The following is a 20,472-nucleotide window of genomic DNA, read 5'->3' as shown; positions in this document are numbered from 1 at the left end:
AAAGTCACTCAGTAAATCTCATCAGTGACGTCAACTTTCATACTGCAGGCCGACGTGTGTTTGTAGAGGCTTCTGTTCAACAAATGTAACAGCTCCTAATTTCAGTTCCCATCATGCTCAGCGTCTCTGTGGAGTTAACGTGTTCTCCTGGTGTCACATGACCTTTCTCCCAGTTCTCCCAGTCGCACATCCCCTGGTCACTGGTAACACCAGACAAACACACTTGCAGTTCTGTCCCTGACTCTATTTGAGTTCATTTATAAATGACAGACAAAGTGACATTTCTGAGTCTCACATACGCCTTCACACTCAAATGCACAATAAATAAACTGATTCAGACGAGGACTGGATTGATGAATTTGACTCCATTTTTAATTATTTTAATTACACTTCATGACCACAAGAGGTGCCATTCACACACAATTCTGTATTCTATTGTCATTTTTAATTGTTCTGATTTGTGTGAAGTTGTCCATTTTTTAATTCTGTTTCTTCAGTTCTTTTATCACGTCTAGCACTCTGTTAAGTAATTAAACTTATTATTGTCATTTCTGTCACACACTGCGACTCCAGCACTGCAGCAGACCACCTGTGTGTGTCACTGAAATGACGTCGAGTCTGCCGGAGGTTCAGGACTGTGAGGTGGACCCTCAGAGAAGTTCACGAGAAGCCATTTTCTTACAGAGGACAGCGCCGTGTCACCTCACTGATGTCGATGATTTCTTTTTGTAATTCCTGCCTTTCTTTATTTCATTTGACGTCCCTTTCTGTTTTATTTCATTTCATCACAAACTCATCTCAGTGTTGATGAACTTCTCAGCAGACTTACAGTGTTGTGTATTTCAGTCCACGTCTAACAATAGAAGTATATAACGCTAGATAGGAATTCAGGTTTGTCTGATCGGTGGTCTCGTAGTAGCACAGTGATTGGTGGTCCGGCAATCAGCTCTGGTGTCGCAGGTTGGTTCTTATCCGTGTTGCCCCCCACATTGACAGCCCCCTGTGACCCTGAATTAGATAAGCGAGTTACAAAATGGACAGTGGTCTCGATATTCAGGGTCTCTGATTTCTTCTGCTCAGCTCACACTCTTCATGTCTTTTAATGTCACAAAGTGGGCACCTCAGGGTCATCAGGACTGACCACCAGCAAGTGACGTCACACGACGACTGAAGAAAACCAATCCAGTGCTGTGGAGAACACGACCATCTTTGTTGAATTCCTCTTTGAATGTCAAATTAAAGACGCGCACTCAGGATTTCTGTTCATTCTCAGACCCTCAGATTCACATTTGATGATGGAGCCGACGCTTTGATCCGACGCCATTTAAAAATCTCAAGTGTTCAGTCCTGATGTCTCATTAAACACAGAGATCCTGAAAATGAAAATCAGACGAGCAGCAAACAGCAGGACACCTCAGGGGGGCTTTGAGCTCGGTGGTCTGAATGTTAAAGAAAGTCTCCATCGGCTTTGTGCTGCTCTGACCTGACACAGAGATGGACAGACGACATTAATACAGAGGGGTCAGTGTGTGCGCAGGGGGCAGATGACCAGAGGGGCCGCGTTTTTACCACCGTCATTAGGTTCAGGACTGAAGTACGGATAGAGGGGCTCAGTGAAGGAGTCTGTGAAGGTGTAGAGGTGAGAGCGGGACTGGGCATTGTAAAAGGAGACCTGACCTTCATCATAGTCCAGAAAGACCCCCACTGTCTGGGGCTTCACTCTCAGGGGTAGAATGACAGAACTGTAATTGAGAGCCTCATACTCGTTCTCATTCCTCAGCCACACAGTCCAGTATCCATTATCTGGGCTCAGTGTAATCTTCTCCTTCCTGTTGACCGACTCTCTGGCGACTCCTAAAGTCCACTCAGTCTTCCCCCCGACCTCCACCTCCCAGTAGTGTCTCCCTGACGTGAATCCTTCTCTGGCCAGGACAAGAACATAGTTGTCAAACCTCTTTGGATTGTCCGTCACTCTCTGTCGTGTGTCTGTGTGTCTCACTTCTTTACCGTCTTCAGACACAATGAGACATGGATGTGCAGTCTCAGGGTCAAAAGTGACATCAGCTGAGGAGGAGAAGAAGAAAAGAGGAAGACGTCAGGAAATCAGGGGACTTGAGGAAGACAACAACACATTTACACTCCTTGAAGGACCTGAACATTAAAAAGACAAAGACGTCAAACAGCACGTGTTCAGTTCTCAGCCCACCAAGCCCCTTGTGTGTCTCTCTGTGTCACTGCTCGGCCCCCCTGTGTAGTCGCACCTCTGACCTCCTCCATTTTATTTTCATTTAACCCTAAAGAGCCTGATCACCACGCTGTGAACATTTTAATAAAAGACGAATCACACAGCGAGGATTTGTTAAAGACACAAACAAGAAGACCACCAGTGAGGCCTGGCACTCGTTCACAGACTCACCAGCAGCTCTCAGACTTGTCGTCACTAACCTGAGGGTCTCATGTCCCCCCTGGCCTGTTGTCCTCCTGTTCCTGTCATTCCTGTCCACTTTGATTCATTTTGCTCTGCTCTGCTCTGCTGTGTCGGTGACTCTGTCACTTTTGTCAGTACAGGTGAGGGGGGCTTTAATAAGGAGAGGAGGGATGAGAGGACATACAAGGTGACAACACTGGTAGTGACGACAAAGGACAGGACAGCAGGACAGAACACAAAGTGGCACTAAAGAGGGGACAGGACTGGACACTGAGGGGCTGAGAATGGACAGCGGGCCCTGTGAGGACTCAGCAGCACTCAGTTTACATTAAAAAGAGCAAACGTTGGGAGTGAAAACCTCAAGTGTGTCCTCAGTGTTGTCATCTCACAAATACTTCAACATCGACATGCTGGAAATGTAGAAAATTCACGGTGGGCCTGAGAAAGGGTCTGCACTGAAACACAAGAGGGTCCTAAGTGACAGAAGGGACATCATGGAGTCTTTAAGTAGCAGGATTAGTGACAATGACACGCAGTGCTAATCGGTACGAGACCACCGAGTCAAAGTGACCTTCTGAGAATAAAGTCTACAAGACAAACGGGCGTCCTTTGTACCGAGGAAGACATCTGAGGAGTTGTGTCTGCACGAGGAGGGTCCGGTCTTTAGTTCTGTCTTCACTGACTTGTCTGATGTTCTTGGAACACAAAATAAAGTAATGTCCGCCTGCCAAGGAGAATCCAGCTGTTTATGACAGAGGATTGTTTAGTGAACTTCATAGGAATAAGAGAACTAGCGATATTCAAAGAGACCACCAGGGGGCAGTAGAGGCTGAGGTCTTCCTGTTCCTTAACTAGCAGCTCATCTGCCTTTAAACACACAGAACAAGCAGCCATCCATTGTCATAACCTGCTTATCCAGGGCAGAGTCGAGGGGCAGATGGAGCCGATCACAGCAGGCATCAGGGCAAGACTGGAACAACCCATGGACGGGACGCCAGTCCATCAGCGGGCAAACACTCAGACACACATCAGGGCTAACTGAGCGTCACCGGACCACCTAACCTGCATGTCTTTGGAGCACACGGAGGAGACCCTCACAGTCACAGGCAGAACATGCAAACTCCACACAAGGAGCCCCCAGGATGTGAACCCCAGTGTCCTTACTGGGAGACAGCGCTACCACTGTGTCACCATGTCACCCACACAGAGGGACCTCAGCCATTAACTCAGACCTGGGGACAGTCACAGAGCTCACAAGGTGCTGCTTGTCATGGTCATGAAGGTGACACGTTTAACATGAAGACATAAAGACTACAGACACAGAAAATGAGAATTTCATGAGCAGCTTATCAACCGTACCTGCTGAGCTGCATATTCTCCTCCATTCTGTAAAATAATAAATAAAGAAATAAACTTAATGAGTCCAATAAAGAGTGAGACTTGAAAGACCCCCAGTGACCCCCAGTTCAAATATTGTACCTGCATTGGTGACGCGTTGTGACTTTTCTGCAGAAGAAGAGAGCTGCGTTACTGAGTGAATAATCAGGTGGGTCAACTTAACACATCATCTCTTCAGTTCTCACTCGCTACTTTCATTTACTTTCATTTTCCTCTTCTGAAGTCTTAAAATATCTTTGCATTTCAAATTTCCCTTCATAAAGACCCCTTATAATAGACAGCAGAACAATGGACATGACAATAGCTGGAGTGCCAAGCACAGACTGAAAGTGGATTTGCAGAATTAACAGCCTACTGGCCTTTGGCTTTGAATCTGCGTGACGTCTGATGAAGAAGGAACAGAATTATTTAGGATTATTAGGAGTGGAGGTCCTACTGTGAGACTTCTGACCGTGTCCTCGTGACCACAGAAACACAGAAATGAACGCTGCAGGTGTAATTAGTGTGACTGCAATACAATAAGACACGTGCCAGAAGACCCTCGTCTTGACCAGTTTGTCTCCTACTGATGGCCTTGCTATTTGTCTTCTCCATTGTCAGTTCAAATGGCTCCTCAGTACCAACTGTCTGAGTGTCGGTGACCAGAAACAAACTGCTGTGTGACATGAGAGATCAGAGTGACAGTGGAGGACTGAACTTCTATCAGGTGACATGTGATGCCCACTTCACGGGGTCCTGCTCACTCTTAGGGGTTCACAGTTACAATAATGTGGTGAATCCAAATGTGAGGACAGAAATCCAAATGTTTAATAATCAGACTGAGTGGAGCAGACGGAGCTTTAGAATAAAAACAACAGCAAACAAAGGATAAGGAGGACTCTTGTGTTGTGTCCAGTACTACTGAGGTAGGGTCTGAGCCCCAGGACCCTCAAACTGCTTTAATCTGATAGATGGACCAACGATAAGAAGAGCAGGACACAAAACATCAAAGAAGAAGAAAATACATGGCACCTTACTGAGTGGGAATACATAAGACACAAGAGGACAGCACAGTGGGCACCACAGGGTGAGAGGAGGGCAGTGCGGGTGCAGGCTAAGAAAGTTAAAACAATTATTATAAAATAGAAATCCAGTTTCAGATATGGAGTAAAAGACAAAAACATTTTCATAATATTATAAGGAAAAGAATTCATAGACTTCATGTGCTCTATTAGCTAAACGGCTCAGCTTGGATGTGTCATTACTGGCACCAGATCTTCATGTCCTTATTGTAACTCTTGAATTACTAAACTCTCTCCCTCCATTTAAATCTTTAACAGTTTTATTTTGCATTTTAATGCAAAGAAGAAAAATCTTTTCTTACCAATTTCCTTGTGCAGAAGCCATATAGGAAGGAATCCAACTGTAGACAAAAAGAGAAGAACAAAGTGAACATTTGAGAAGAGAAGTGGGACTGACAACACCAGTCTCTCCATGGATGAAGGACACCTCAGATGAATATTTATATATACTGTATATTGTGAACGTCATACCGGATGGAGTGGCGTCCCAACTGGGGTGAAGGCTGATACTTTGTCCAGCTGGGAGGCCACAATGAAAGGCTGTGCAACCTGCCCAGGATGGCTTTTAGTTCTTGTCCTACACGTGGTGGAAATTTAACAGATGGACGGGATGAAATATCAAGGACAATACAGCCTACAATATGAGAGATGGCAGTGATCCACTGGCTCAGTTCATATGACTTGTAGTTCAGAAGGGCAATCCTGCCAGGGTCTGTGTCTGCCACCAGAGGGCACTTCCATAAGAGAGCCTACAGTACCTGCGTCATGTGACCCCCATATGTGCTTTCAGAATGCAATGTGATGACACCAGCAGTACACCAGGGTCCAACATACAAGCAAGTGTCTCCTTCACTTGGAGAGTCAGAGTTGGGAGGAAGAGGATGACACTCACTAAGGAGGAGCAGAGGGAGACAATAAAGCACTTATTTGACGTATTGTTTAAAGTAAGAGTTGTGAGGTGTTGTCATGTAATAAAACATGTTATGTTATCCTCCGTTGGTGTCGGACGTGGTCGTATCTGCTGTTCAGAGCTCTGGGGCACCCCTAGTGGCCACAAAATATACAGCAATATGTCTGCTTCTGAGGTTGACTAGGGACATTGTCACAAGTGAAGACTTTTCAGGTGACATACGTTACATACGATACCATATTTATATGTAACCTTTAGGGGAAATGACAGAGATGTACGATTTAGGAGATCATTGTTACGCAGATGACACTCAAATCCATATTGAGGTAAACTTCCACCACTACGCTCCTCACAAACTGACTCCATGAAACAAAGTCAAGGGTGCAGCAGACGTTCCTTCAATCAAATTGCTTAATGACTGAGGCTCTTTTAATGGGTCCTTCTTCTTCTGTACAAAAAATAAATCATTTGAGTTCATCTGTTGATAGAATTCTGTTATCACCTACCATTAATGTCTGTGACCTTGGAGTTATTTATGACAGTCAGCTCACGTTTGATGCACACATTAAAAACATTACCAAAATGTATTTGTTTCATCAGCACAAGACTGCAGGACCCTGAATATTTCAGTTACTATCTGCTTCTGAAAAGAGTATTCATGTCTTCATCTAAGGCCCTTCATCATTGAGATTATTGCAATGCTCTTCTCTTTGGTCTACCAGCAAATTCTCTTAAGAAGCTCCAGTGTGTGCAAAACTGTGCTGCTCAGACTCGTACCCATACGTCACTGAACTGTCACATCACCCCTGTACTGGCGTCACTGCACTGGCTCTCTGCTCACAAACACGTCACATTTAAAACTCTCATTCTAACACACAAAGAAGTCCACGGCACAGCCTCTCGTCACATCTGTGGCCTCATCAGACCCTCCATTCTGCTGGCTCTTTGTCCCTGCAGGAGGAAACGTCAAGTCATGGAGGATGAGAACTTGATTTACAGAATCTAATGACGTTCTGTTTGACTCTCCTGCTTTGTTTGGATTTATTACTGGATGTCACAAATTGGTTTTTACTTTGTTATTTACTGCTTGTGTGGTGGGTTGGCACCCTGCCCAGGGTTTGTTTCCTGCCTTGTGCCCTGTGTTGGCTGGGATTGGCTCCAGCAGACCCCGTGACCCTGTAGTTGGGATATAGCGGGTTTGATAATGGATGGATGTTTACTGCTTACTTTATACTTTTTATTCTTCTTTTCTTGCTATGCCTTATTGCACTCTGGTGCAAGAAAAGTTTGTTACAAATAAAATGTGCTATGTTAATTAATGTTGACTTATGTTTATTTTTTATTGTGTCTTCTATTTCTCTATTCATTTTTGTAAAGCACTTTGAGCTACATTTTTTTGTATGAATATGTGCTATATAAATAAATGTTGATTGATTGATTGATTGATTCTTCTTCTTATTATTATTATTATTAAGTGAACATGCTGGCACAGAGGTTGGCATTGCTGCCCAGCCCAGTCAGTGTGGATGCTTCTCTTCTGTCTGCTTGGCTTTCTCTGCTGTTCATTCCAAAGAACAATAAATAAGGTAAGAGTATTAGTGTGTGTGACTGTGTGTGTGCGTAGGTGCATTTGTGCGTGAGTGTGTGTGTGGGTGTGTGTGTGTGAGTCACAGACTGGCACCTTACAATTGGATTTCTACTGTCGTGTGTCAACTCTCTGCTACCGTTAATTGGAATCAGTAAACAGATGAATGAATTTTAGATTCAAAATCATAAAATAAATTTAAAAAGCTGTTTATTTTTTATTGTTTTTTGTTTCCTTCTCTATTCACACATGAAGCACCAACACAAAGGAGACACAGAAGACTTCACTGAACGTGGTGGGCCACATTGGCTCAATGCTGACCATTTTCAAATCGTCTCCTCTTCACATTCAGGCTGGCCGGCCTGATCTCCCATTTTGAATTTCCTGACCAGTTCACATTTTTTCAGTCACACCAAGGCCTTCACTAATTGAACTGCTCAGATATTCATGGACTCTGAAGACCCCTGAGAAGCCACCTCACCATCCCAGGAGACAGATGAGCAGTGGCCAAGTAGAAAGAGGTAAATCAGCACAAGTCGAGCTCATCAGACCAGTCCTTGATCAGAGTGTCTCATATCTACAGCCCTGTGCTGACTCACGACTAGAGAGAGGACTAAATGTGTAATGGAGGAGCCATTTGGCACGCAGCACACATGTGACGTTAGGTTTGTCAGCCCACAGCACACAAACTCCAGGTCAGCTCCTGGTATGATGTCTCCAGTGGACAGTCTGCATGTCCTTCCATTGTCAGTGGATTTCCAATGTGGACTCCTACAGCCGCTAACTGTGAATTGTGTGATTAAAATACAAACTGACTGACACGTCTCAGGATTCACCGATGACAGTAAAAGACACAAAGTAACTGAAATCAAACTGTACTCACCTATTGAATCATATCTGGTGTTTGTTTCTAGGGAAGACAAAAAAGAATATAAAGATGAATTATTTATGAATAACTATACCATTTACTGAGCATTCTGTCTGTTCTGATGTCAATGTGAGATCTTCTGTCCTCACCTCTCATTCTTCTCCATTGAATGACCAGCAGGGGAGTCGGCACTAAACAAAGAACCAACAAGACGCAGAAAGCCACCAACCAGCCAGAGACCCCTGGGGAGAAACCTGCAAAATGAGGGGAAGACATGTGAGTCTGTGAGACAGGAATGAGGTTCAGGTGAGGAACACACAAAAGAATCCATCAAGTGGGACTCCTTCATGCTAAGGGGAGCATCATGAGAGCCTGCATTTACACCACAGATGAGGTGCTCCTGTAGCTGGAGCCTGGGACCAAACACACCTTCACAGCCATGTCATCAGCGTGTCCATCAGCCCTCTCATTCTCCATCATTAATTATCCAGTATCTCACCTCCATTAATGTCCACTCAGTGTCGTTCTCCTCCAGTGTTTGTCTCCTACGTCTTTTAATCTACACGTTTACTTTTCATTTCTTTGAATCACGTGACACAGATATATATGGAGGTCCACTCCTAGACTGAGTCACAACTGAATTTTCTATTTTTCTATTTTCACGATGGCCTTGTCTCAAAGTCGCACTGCTAGCCAACTGTACCTGACATTGTAGATTTGTTCACGTGTGTGTGGTGATGTGAATTCCTGTATTTCAAAGTTCCAACTCTTATTTATATTTCATTTCCACTTATGGATCTTTTCTTTTAATGTGCATATGGCACATCGTTTAACACTACATTAGTTACTACATTGATTTTCCAGGTAATAAGTAAATGGGAGCCTAGCTTTTTAAGATGATCTACAAATATGTGCTTTAGTGCCACATTCTGTGTAAAAATAAAGTGCCAATGCTGCTAGTGCCACACTATTAATGACGTACTGTAGATGCCAAGTCTGGAGTGCCAGTCTGGCTTTGGTGCTTTACTTCTCATCAGACAGCTGAACACGTTGTACTCCTCCTTCACCGGGAGGACGCTGCTCACTCTCAGAAGACCCTCGGAGTCCCGCTCTGACTTTATTGTGGACTGTGACGTCACGTCTGCCCCATTCATGTCCCTCCAGGTGACTTCTGGTTGGGGGTTCCACTTCTCAGCGCTGCACTCCAGTCGGGTCTTCTGTCTTCTATGAGCTCATAGAAATGGAGGGCTGAGCACCTAAAACTAATGAAACACAAAAGAGTGGAAGATCAGTGAAGAGAAGAAGAAGAAACACTTTAACATCAGCTGACATGACATACGGTTAGGAATGAACTGCTCAGATAAAGGAATTTGGTTGTTTTAGTTTGGAGTGTAGGCTTTGATTTTATTTTGTTTGACTTGTTTCTGATCATTTTATTTATTGCTTATATTTAATGAAACTTGGCAGAGCGTCAGTTTGTAAATGCTTGGGACCAACTGAGGTAAGTTGGCAGGTTTGGAGACTTTGAGGACATTTCTTTGAATGTCTTCACACTCATAAATAAAGAGACCAGCTATTGAAATATTACTGGCCTGGACCTGAGGAGTTTGTCACCTCAACAGTCCTACAAACCAGAGGAGCAGCACCTTTGACCTCTGGAGTCCAATTCCTTGGCATGCTGTCTGTGCTGGGAGGGCTTGAGCTTTCCATGCTTCTCAGGTGACCTGCTGTCCCACTTGATGTCCCACCTGATGGCATCCAGTGTCAAGTTTTAGACAGGGTCTTAACCCACATTAGGTGTATTTTAACTATCTGTGGTCTTCTGGTGATTTTTAAATATTATAATTGTGTATATTTCATTGTTTGTGTCCTTATGTATGTTGTGTTTATAATCTTACTGTTGATTACTTACCTGTTATGTTTTAGCATATCTAGTTATACACCTTATATCATTTATAGAGTTTCAGGGCTGCAGGAACACTGAGATGATGTTTGTTTGTATCACACAATGTTACTGATTCAAGGTTTTCTCATTTTTAATTGTATTTTGTATTTTATTCTGGTTTGTCAACTTTTATTTTACTTCAGTTCTTTGTATATTCTGTATTTGTCTTTATTTAGCGTTTGTTTTCAATGTCATATATTCCTTGTTGTTCTTTCTGTGAAGAGCTTTGATAAGGAGGAATGTACTACATGAATAAATTGTTTCAATTATTATTATTATTATTATTATTATTATTATTATTATTATTATTATTATTATTATTATTATTATTATTATTATTATTATTATCTTCCTTATCTCATCATGGGACCCGGTCACTCATATTGGCCGACTTTAACATCACCAGTTAACCCAATTCATACGTCTTTCTATTTGAAAGGAAAATCATAAACCTCAGAAAAAAAGTCAAACCTGATGAGGAGGTAGAAGTGCAAACTCTACACTGACAACAAGTGTTCATGGGAAGTGGACATGGACTTCATCAGGCAGTAGATCAAGCCACTGAGTCATTGTGCCATCCCATAATACAACTAGAAACAAATGCACACTGACCTTCAACAGTGAGTGAGACCTGAGTCTCCTCTTCTGTAAGTCCAGAGATCACAAGACACTTGTAGAGATGTTCATCAGAAACACGGACATTTCTGATTATTAGAGACACGTTGCCATTCTTGAGGTTGTCTCTGCTCAGAGTTCTTCTTGTGTCACTCTGTCTCCTGATATTGTAATCGATGTATAACAGCTCTGGTGTCATGATGTCAGTTGTAAACCACCTCACTTGAAAGGCCTCAGCATTAAGCGCTGGTGAGAGGGAGGCTGGCAGGACCACATCTTCACCGACATAAGTGACGACGGGCTTAGAAGGACCAACAACGATGAAGCTGTCTGGAAAGGAAACCACAAGAGTGGAGTGACGACCAGGATGTGATTTGTAAATTAGAAAAAATGACAAAAGTTAATGAAAACCATGTTAGCCTACTCATAAATGTTTCATTATCATTTCATCTTTCTGACTTCTTGTAGAATAAACTGTCCTTAAATTATTTTTCTAGGTTTAAACTATTGCAAGCCATAATACAAAAAACAATTAAATTCTTTCTCTTACTTTTTTTTTTTGACAAAAAAGCTTACAAATAAATAAATAAATATTCTTTGTAAAGAGACTTGCTTCTGCTGAACTTTGCTATGAAGAGAAATGTGTAAATAAATAATACGAAACATTTAGCACACTTAAAAATGAACAAAATATAACCAGCCAGCCATCCATACCTGCCCAGGAGATATCTGTGTTGTGTAGAAACAATAAGATAAGAAGAGTCCATCGCATCTGAAGGTTCATGGCTGAAACACAAAGAAGAGCTCATTGTACCTGTGAAGTCAGCTCCTCTGACAGACTGGTGTGTAAAACAACTCACAGATAAAACTGCGTCATCTACACTTCAAATGACAGGAGCAGAGACCACCATTTATATCATTTGTGTTTACATGTTAATAACCCAGGAGCTTTAACTGACATTCTTTGCTTGATTTACTTCCTGTGCAATTTGGTTGACATGAAGCTTTTCGACTCGACTCTCAGCTCTTTATTTTATTATTTTCATCCTTTACCTCATTGATCTTTACAATAAGCGCACTCCAATACACTTCCCATACAACTCGGAGTCCTGCCACGTGCAAAAGTTCACAGACGACACTGCTATGGTGGGCTGCATCAGGAGTGGGCAGGAGGAAGAGTATAAGAAGCTAATCAATGATTTTGTTAAATGGTGCAACTCAAACCACCTACAACTGAACACCAGCAAAACCAAGGAACTGGTGATGGATTTTGGGAGGCCCAGGCCCTCTCATGGACCCCGTGAACATCAGAGGTGACTGTGCAGAGGGTGCAGACCTATAAATACCTGGGAGTGCAGCGGGATGATAAACTGGACAGGACTGTCAATGCTAATGATCTGTGCAAGAGAGGACAGAGTCGACTATACTTCATTAGAAGGCTGGCGTCCTTCAACATCTGCAATAAGATGCTGCAGATGTTCTACCAGACGGTTGTGGCGAGTGCCCTCTTCTACGCGGTGGTGTGCTGGGAAGGCAGCGTAAAGATGAAGGACGCCTTACGCCTGGACAAACTGGTGAGGAAGGCAGGCTCTAATGTAGGCATGGAGCTGGACAGTTTGACATCTGTGGCAGAGTGACGGGCACTAAGCAGACTTCTGTCAATCATGGAGAATCCACTGAACAGGATCATCTCCAGACAAAGGAGCAGCTTTAGTGACAGACTGCTGTCACCGCCCTGCTCCACTGACTGGCTTCAATTCCACCCAGAGGAGTAAATGCTAACATTATTCAAAGTTATTGTCTGCTTTTACGTGCATTTTTATTACTATTTAATTTAATATTATTTCTTTGTGTCAGTATACTGCTGCTGGATTATGTGAATTTCCCCTTGGGATTAATAAAGTATCTATCTATCTATCTATCTATCTATCTATCTATCTATCTATCTATCTATCTATCTATCTATCTATCTATCTATCTACTCTCTCATCCAAATGAACTCACAGTTCTTCACTTATCTATCCATCCATCCATCCATCCATCCATCCATTATCCAACCCGCTATATCCTAACTACAGGGTCACGGGGGTCCACTGGAGCCAATCCCAGCCAACACAGGGTACAAGACAGGAAACAAACCCCAGGCAGGGCGCCAGCCCACTTCAGGGCACACACACAGACACACCAATTTAAGATCACTAACACAGCTAACCAGCATGTCCTTGGACTGTGGGAGGAAACGCATGCAGACACAGGGAGAACATGCAAACTCCAAGTAGGGAGGTCTCAGGTCTTCTTACTGCGAGGCAGCAGCACTACCCACTGTGCCATCGTGCCACCCATCACTTATCTAGTTTGGATTTAATCATTTCTACCACAATGGCACAGGAATGACACTCTGTCATCAAACTGGCAGACATCAGTGGTACAGCTGTGGTCTGTCACACCCACCTTTGCATTATTGTAGCCCCCCAACACACAACTGCATCAGACTGGCCCACCCAGTGGTCACCAACTGGAATTTGTTCTCTTCTTCTGTTGTTATTATTATGGACTGGTGAGTCCTAGAAAGTATGAGATTCACTTTAGAGAGATGACCAGGAGATGAAAGAGGAAAGTAAAGCAGTTATGAATGTAGGAGGGCATTTCATAAATAAAGAACTGAGGCCAGCAAAACAAAAAAAGGGGAAATGGAAAAAAGTTCAGGAGCCTAAAAAACAAATGGTGCGTACTTCAGCTATACGGTATAAAAAGGTATTTGTGAAAGGTATTCCTTTGCTCTATATAAGTATAATTTTCAAGCTGGACACCATTATTTTATATCAGAAGAATTGTGACATCGAGTGACATGTCACCAGTAGTCATAGAATGACAATGAAAATCTGCTGTCAACACAACATGGTGGTAATCAGGCCACAAAATGATACAAAATCTCTAAATAAAAATGAAAACATTGAGATAAACAGTATGGACAATAACTAAACCTTTGAAAATGTAAAATTGATGGCCTAAATTCAGGTAACAGTTTTTTAACTATAAAGGTCTACCTTGGGTTGGTTGCCATTTTATTCATGAAAGTCACAGACATTGCAGTTTGCCCAGAAGTGACAATCCTGATCTTTTAAACGCCTCTTTGAACTCAGACAGGCCTTCAACACTCGACATCTCCAGCGTCAGATCACACAGCCTCATTGGACTGGCACAACTGGTTCTCTCTCTTAGTGATTTCTCTTTCTTATTTAACATTCATTTTTCAGCCAATTCAGTGGAGTCTTTTACAGATCACAGACATGAGACCTCCAGTAAACGTGCTCATATCTTTGCTGATTGAATGTAATATTGTTGTTCATTTCAAACTGGCTGCTATGCTGTATATGATGTTCATGTTTATTATGTTAGCAATGCCATTTGATACTAAACTGAGGTACAGGACTTCATTAACCAATTCATTCATTTCTCTCTTTCTCTCATGTGTACTCCTGATGTGTCTTCACCGCCCACCATTTCATGAAACACAAGACTCCCAGTTGTGCCAGTAGATCCAGTAATCAAACCAACAAGGAGAGCCTGACAGCCCAGTTGTTCTCTGCTTATTTCTACTTTCATCCTAACACACCCTGATGACACCGTAAACTGTCTGCACTCCTGTTTCCCCGTTCATGATTATCAGCACACAGCACAGTCAGATCTCATAATAAGTTTGAATCATCACACCTACATTTCTAGGAGTGACAATATGCTGGAGACGATCAGTTCTTTATCTTTTGAATTGAAGGAGCTGAAGGAGTCTGTGGTGGAGCTGAGGCTAACCTACATCTGTAAAATCCTGATCAATGTTCATAATGTTCATTAATGTTTGATGTGGTGGTCTTGACTCGAGTTACTTTTACTGGTGAAAACTCAGGGTGGACAAGCTAATTCATGACAGCACCCTGATCTCCTATGAAGGCCTTCTGCTCTGCTCATGGCTCCTTCACTAAACACACACTTCATCTGCACGACCTCAATGTAAACTTGTGTAGCATAAGCCAGTTACACGTTACTGAGTGAGTGAGCCTCCAAATTACAATTCTTATCACTCACAACCTAAGGATTCATTAACAACAGCAATGCAATAAACGTCCATAATGTCTCCACTTACTGCTTTCACTTTGTTTTCTCTCCACTCTCCACGTTTAGAGCTCACACATCACGAGGATTTGTCCTTCATCAGCGGTCTGTGAACTTCATGCCCAATATGTCAGCCTTTCATGTTCTTAATGTCTTATAAGGCTGTAGAAGGAGAAGATGGTGTGTAATAAAATAAAAGGAGTTGTATAAAGTTGATTAATTTCTATTTCGTTTTTAAACGGCAGCCTGCCAACACTGACACACCTGAGTCTTAAAGTGACAGAAACACATTAAAATAAAATGGCCTGTGATCTGACAATAAGACCCTCAGCTTTTATCAGATCTCATGAGAATTCTGTGCTTTTATGATCTTTTTAGATTTTTAACAAAGCAGGGTACACACTTATCACCCTTTGTTCAGATTAGAAGCAGACTTGTGGTGTGAGGATCACGTCAGTCCAAGAAAGGAGAGGAGAGCAGAAGAAATCAAAATGGAGTCAGGGCATGCACTTGATATATTAGAGAATAAAATACATTGCTGACCTCCTCAAATGGTGCAAAACAGAAACACTGGGAATAAGGAAAAGATGAGGAAGTTACAGTCTGTAATAATCTGATTAAATCCAAAGCCAACAGGATATCTTCAGTGGGCTTCTTCTCAAAACTGGAAAAACAAAATGTATTCATGAATTGTAACAAAAAAACAAATAAAGTTGTAGAAAAGAGAATCTCACCTCCTGCTGGTGATCAACATCTCAATAAGCGTTGGGTTTGATTTGACGGGACTCACGTCTATGCTGTAAACTCAGAAAAAGTGAAACCAAACTTAACACTTCTAGAAAATCAGAATCCACAGAATGAAACTCTTATGACATCTAAAGACGGCAGGAGTTTGTTAGCAGGTACAGGTTAGGGTTGTGAGGTGGACTGTCACTAAAACTGGAGAACTTCACTAGTAACACTGAGGATGTGTGAGAACATGTAAGCAGTCTTCATCTTTACACTCGTTCAGTTTCAGTGCTGATATTATTTTAGATTTGTTATTAACTCTGAGGTTTCAGTTAAAGCTCAGTGTGTCCTGTGGTCACATTCTGACTCGCTGGTGTCCTCCATTGTCTTACAGCAATTCACATGCAGCCTTTATTAGGCATAATAACAGTATTATTATTATTGTTGTTGTTGTTATTATTATTAATATCAATAATAATACATTTTATCTATATAATACAGCGTTTCTCAACCTTTAAGTATTTGCGACCAGAATTTTCATAACAGCCCCCCCCTAACATTTTTTTGAAATGTAGATGCTTATTTTATTATACCTACTTAACTTTTATCGAGATTTATCTAACTCTCTGTTTATTGTTCTAGTATCAGAATGTAGTTTAAGTTAATTTGTTTTGGTTTCAACAGATGTTTTTTTTTCATATTTTTGATTTTAGTTTTCTTTTTTTCACATCTTCGCGCCCCCCTTTTTGTTACTTAATGACCCCTGTGAACGCTGGCCCCGGCACAGACAGACGGACAACATTTTTGCACCCAACACACTGTTTATTTACACAATATACAAATATAAAAGTCCAGTGCACACTCACAAACCCCAGTGCCTCTTGCACTGATTTCCCCAAAGTCCAGGGCCCACAGTCTTTGTGCCTTCCTGGCCGCCTCCCGTCCTCTCTCTCCAGTTCAGTCCTGCTACCTCCCGACATCCACCAATGACTGGAGGGAGGCGGACACTTTTATGGGAACCCGGATGGGCTCCAGCTGCTTCCGGCACTTAGTCTTGGCCACACCCCTGTGTGGCGGAAGTGCCGGCTGCGCACCCGGAAGCCGTCCGTGCATCACTTGTCGTCTTCCCCCCGGCACTTCCTGGTGTAGCGGAAGTGCCGGGCTCCCGGGACAAATAGGCACTGGGACGCCGCCTGGCGGTGGCCACGGGTCCCTACAGGGCTGGGCTTCCAAGCCCCCTACCCGAGGCCTCCTGCATAGCCAGGACGGACGCCCCCTCTCGGTCTGGAGGAGGCACAAGCCCTCCTGTCCTCCTCCTGGGTGTCCTGGCCGGGCTCTAGCCCTGGCCGGGGACCACACCCCTAGGGAGGCCCGCCCCACAGGTTGAGAACCACTGATATAATCCTTTTCCATGTTCAAAGAGTTTGCTTTTCAAAGTTGCTCTGTAGTTTTGTCTGAAGGTCGACCGTTCTGAAATATGCCTCAGTTTATATCGTCAGACATTTCAGACGTCACTTGCATGAGTGCCTTTCCACTTCAGCACACGTTCTCATCCTTGATATGAAGACCTTGTTGGAAGTTGTTGGACTTCATTGAAAAATCTTTAAGAAGCATCTTTAGTATTTAACAGGAGATGGAGGACACCAAATGGGGCAGAAGAAGAACCTGGAGAAATTACAAGCAAATGTTCTCAGCTAAAAACAAAACCAAACTGAGTAACTAAACACGCGGACACACCAAGAAATAAAGTCAAAAACAAATGAGGTTGAAAGCCCAAAAACCCCAAACTGTCGAGTGTCTTCCCTGAATCAACACTAACAGCTTTGGTCCAACACTGGGATACAGAGATGTGTGCTCTGACATCTTTAATTAGAAAGCAAGAAGACGATGACCAGTGTTGTGCAGAATCCTCTAAAAGAGTATTTAGATAGTGAATATACAGTATTCAATTACTTCAGATTTGTATTCTTTTTGAATATTTAAAATGTGTGATTTATTGTGAATACTTCATGAATACTTTTTGAATTCTGTCAGGAATTGATAACTAGCCTCGCTCATAAAAATGATATAACAAGTCAAACATATTCACATTAAATTGTGACCTGAAAATGCACTTCAGTCAGTGCCAGTCGAAGCCCATTTGGATCCCTAGCTGGAGTGGACAGACACGGCCTCTCGTTGTCCGTAGCGGGTACTTGATATTATTAGAATCAGAAGACTTGTGGGGGGAGTTCCCTTGGCATGCGCCCCTTCAGTAGCACAAACGGTGCCCCCTTCTGTACATATCGTGGACTTTAAGGAGCACATAGCCCTTGTTGTACCGAGTGTGCACACCTTTACATTCATGAATGGCGCCCAGCAGGTCACAGCGCTCACTCAGTGCCATCTGAATTCAAGGAGTAGCTTCCGGTTATTATCAGGAGCACACGCTCTTACACTTTATAGATGGCACCCTTCAGATGGCTGTCTGTGTTGCCTACTGGACTGACCTGCTCTGACGTCAGTCGCACATTAAACACGAGCTCTATTTTTACTGTTTATCAAACATCAAGCAAGGAAGCATTGCTTCCTTTCTAAGGTCCATCCTTATAATAAGAACACCTCTGAGTCTGTCAGACTGGGGAGTCATATCATTGGTAAAGTTTTATTTAATTATCTTTAATCAGAAATTCTTAACCATTCACTGGTGTTTTATATTGTGGATTTTAGTTTCTTTTTTTCTTCATATTATTCTTCACAAGATTGTCAGAGCTCTCGGCCATGGCTGGGCTATTATTATGTTCGTTGGTTTCAGCAGCACCTTGGTGCTCCACGCTTTCTGACTGGTCAGGTTTCTTGACTCCATTAGTGAATCTGGGGGTCAGTTCAGTTACCTCAAGTTAAATATGGATGCTCCCTGAAATCCAGTATCCCTCAGTGGATAATTTCAAGTAAAAGATTATCTTTGATTGAGTAACAGTCTGTAGTACTAGGGTGTGGCACCATGTTAGCCATTATGGATGTGGTGAGAAGTTCAGCAGAATGACCCCTTTTATTGGCTAACTAGAAAGATTACAATATGCAGGCTTTCAAGGTAACTCAGGCCCCTTCTTCAGGCGCGTTGTAATCAAAGTGTGTGTAATCAATGACATCTCGTCTGAAGAAGGGGCCTGAGTTACCTCGAGGGGTCATTTTGCTTAACTTCTCAGCATATTGTGTAATAGTTAGAGGTACAAATCAGTCCAAAATCAGGCCGTTACGTGTTTGATTTTAGTTCCATTGATTTCTGTTTTGCGTTATCATGTTAACGTCTCCCAGTTTGGGTGCTCACAATAATCCATGGGACCTCGTTCTTCTCAGTTGATTGTATTTCAGCCAGTACTTCTCTGGCTGGGTTTGAATTCTTGTGTTAAGTCTTTGCTGTTCATTTTTGAGTCTTTAATTTATGTTAATGTCACCTTCCTTTATAATTTGCTGTATTCCCTATGCCTGTGTTATGTTCCTCGTGTTCTATGAGTGTTTCCTCCACAGGCCCATCACAACAAGAGACTGTCCTCAGTCCTATAAAAGCAGGGACAACCCACAATCCCTTGCGGTTCATTTGAATACGCTTAGCGGTGGTGAGTTTCTTGGTTTTCTGATTTCCTGTGCCTATTCTGAATTTTCTGGATTTTTGACCTCTGTGCTTTGCACTTTCAGTTATTTGAATTTGTGATTTGGACTTCAGTCAATTCTTCTTTGTCTTTTCTGTTCCGCTGAGTTTGCTTTTTGTTCAGAGCATTTTTATGACGAATAAATCTTTTTAATTTTAAAGATTCTGTGTTTGCTGTTTTCTCTTGTCTTTAGCAGAGTTTGATGGTTTCCCTGTCTAGTGGGAAATGTTAGGTTTTTTCAGGACTTAACGTGCTTTGTAACTCTTGAGATTAATTACATTTAAAGCACCCTTTGAGTTTTTGAAAGAAAGGGACGGCCAAACGCATCTTCCTGGTGTTTGTCTCCTCCTAGGTGTTCCACAGCCAACCTCCACTTCAGCGTTAAAACAAGACCACCAAGATGCTTCAGTGGTTTATGATACCACTCTCTACTTAGGCTCTTCAGTTCTCTTTGTTACGCGTGGTTTTCTTCTGAGATACCTTTATTGACTGACTATCCTGTTTCTTATAATGAATCAAATCATTTTTCATGCCCACCTATTTTTTACCCATAGCTACATCACACTAAAAGGTGTTAAGATGAAGATATTGTTGATTTCCACTTCAGGACATTATGAATACTTAGTAATACCCAGTGCTTCAGCCAATACCCCTGACATTTCTTAATCTGATGTACATTTTGGCCTTGTTTTTAGTGATGGCACACTCATATTCTCTCGTGATTGTGAGACACACATAACTCATAAACATCTTAATATATTTAAGAAGAAACACAATGTTTGCAAAGTTGGAGAAATGTGTGTCTCAACAATCTTCTGTTTTATTTTGGCATATCAGACTACTCATCACAGACTGAGCATGACTGTTACCAAAGTTCAAGCCTTTATAAATTGGCCAATATCGAATTTAGTAGGTCAGCCACACTTCTTTATGGACTTTGTAATTTATAACAAATACTTCATTAAATAGTTTTAGGTCCATTGCTTCCCCTATCTCCAAAAACACAATGAAAAACTTTAAGTGGACACTGGCAGCTCTAGAAGCTGTTGATGATCTGAAAGTACCGACTGAATTAGACGTCGACGTGTCCTGAGTAGAGGTGCTCCAAATTCTGTTAAAGTGTTTTCCTGACACGGCTAAATGACCCCGGTGCCTTTAACTCTCAAAATGTATAAACTGCTGAACAAAATT

General features: G+C 42.3%; 1 protein-coding gene across 3 annotated transcripts; it reads right to left on the bottom strand.

Annotated features, from left to right (window-relative positions):
• Positions 1-350: 350 nt before the first annotated feature.
• Positions 351-15,121, bottom strand: LOC120517095 (erythroid membrane-associated protein-like). Of its 3 annotated transcripts, XM_039739195.1 has the most exons (10): positions 14,952-15,121; positions 11,525-11,596; positions 10,808-11,140; positions 9,233-9,512; positions 8,400-8,504; positions 8,266-8,292; positions 5,190-5,228; positions 3,908-3,934; positions 3,788-3,814; positions 351-2,064 (listed from the first exon to the last, which is right to left on the bottom strand). In XM_039739195.1, the coding sequence occupies exons 4-10, from the start codon at positions 9,402-9,404 to the stop codon at positions 1,523-1,525; spliced, it is 939 nt and encodes a 312-aa protein (XP_039595129.1). In that variant the 5' UTR covers positions 9,405-9,512; positions 10,808-11,140; positions 11,525-11,596; positions 14,952-15,121; the 3' UTR covers positions 351-1,522. The 3 variants fall into 3 exon arrangements, with proteins under 3 accessions (XP_039595129.1, XP_039595136.1, XP_039595145.1); XM_039739202.1 differs by lacking the exon at positions 5,190-5,228 and having other exon boundaries at positions 14,952-15,120; XM_039739211.1 differs by lacking the exons at positions 9,233-9,512; positions 10,808-11,140; positions 11,525-11,596; positions 14,952-15,121 and adding an exon at positions 8,750-9,150.
• Between the last annotated feature and the right edge of the window lie 5,351 nt (positions 15,122-20,472).

The sequence above is a fragment of the Polypterus senegalus genome, chromosome 1 (genome assembly GCF_016835505.1).
Source record: "Polypterus senegalus isolate Bchr_013 chromosome 1, ASM1683550v1, whole genome shotgun sequence".
NCBI classification, from domain to species: domain Eukaryota; kingdom Metazoa; phylum Chordata; class Cladistia; order Polypteriformes; family Polypteridae; genus Polypterus; species Polypterus senegalus.
The sequence above is the reverse complement of the archived record's forward strand: the minus strand, read 5'-3'. Positions and strand labels throughout refer to the sequence as shown.

Excerpts from the sequence above, each read along its gene's own strand:
- LOC120517095 (XM_039739195.1), bottom strand. The coding sequence starts at position 9,404 with ATGAATGGGGCAGACGTGACGTCACAGTCCACAATAAAGTCAGAGCGG. Across the intron at positions 8,505-9,232 it reads CTCCAGACTTGGCATCTACA|GTTTCTCCCCAGGGGTCTCT; the intron begins GTACGTCATTAA and ends CTCATTTTGCAG. Across the intron at positions 2,065-3,787 it reads GAGAATATGCAGCTCAGCAG|CTGATGTCACTTTTGACCCT; the intron begins GTACGGTTGATA and ends TCTCCTCCTCAG.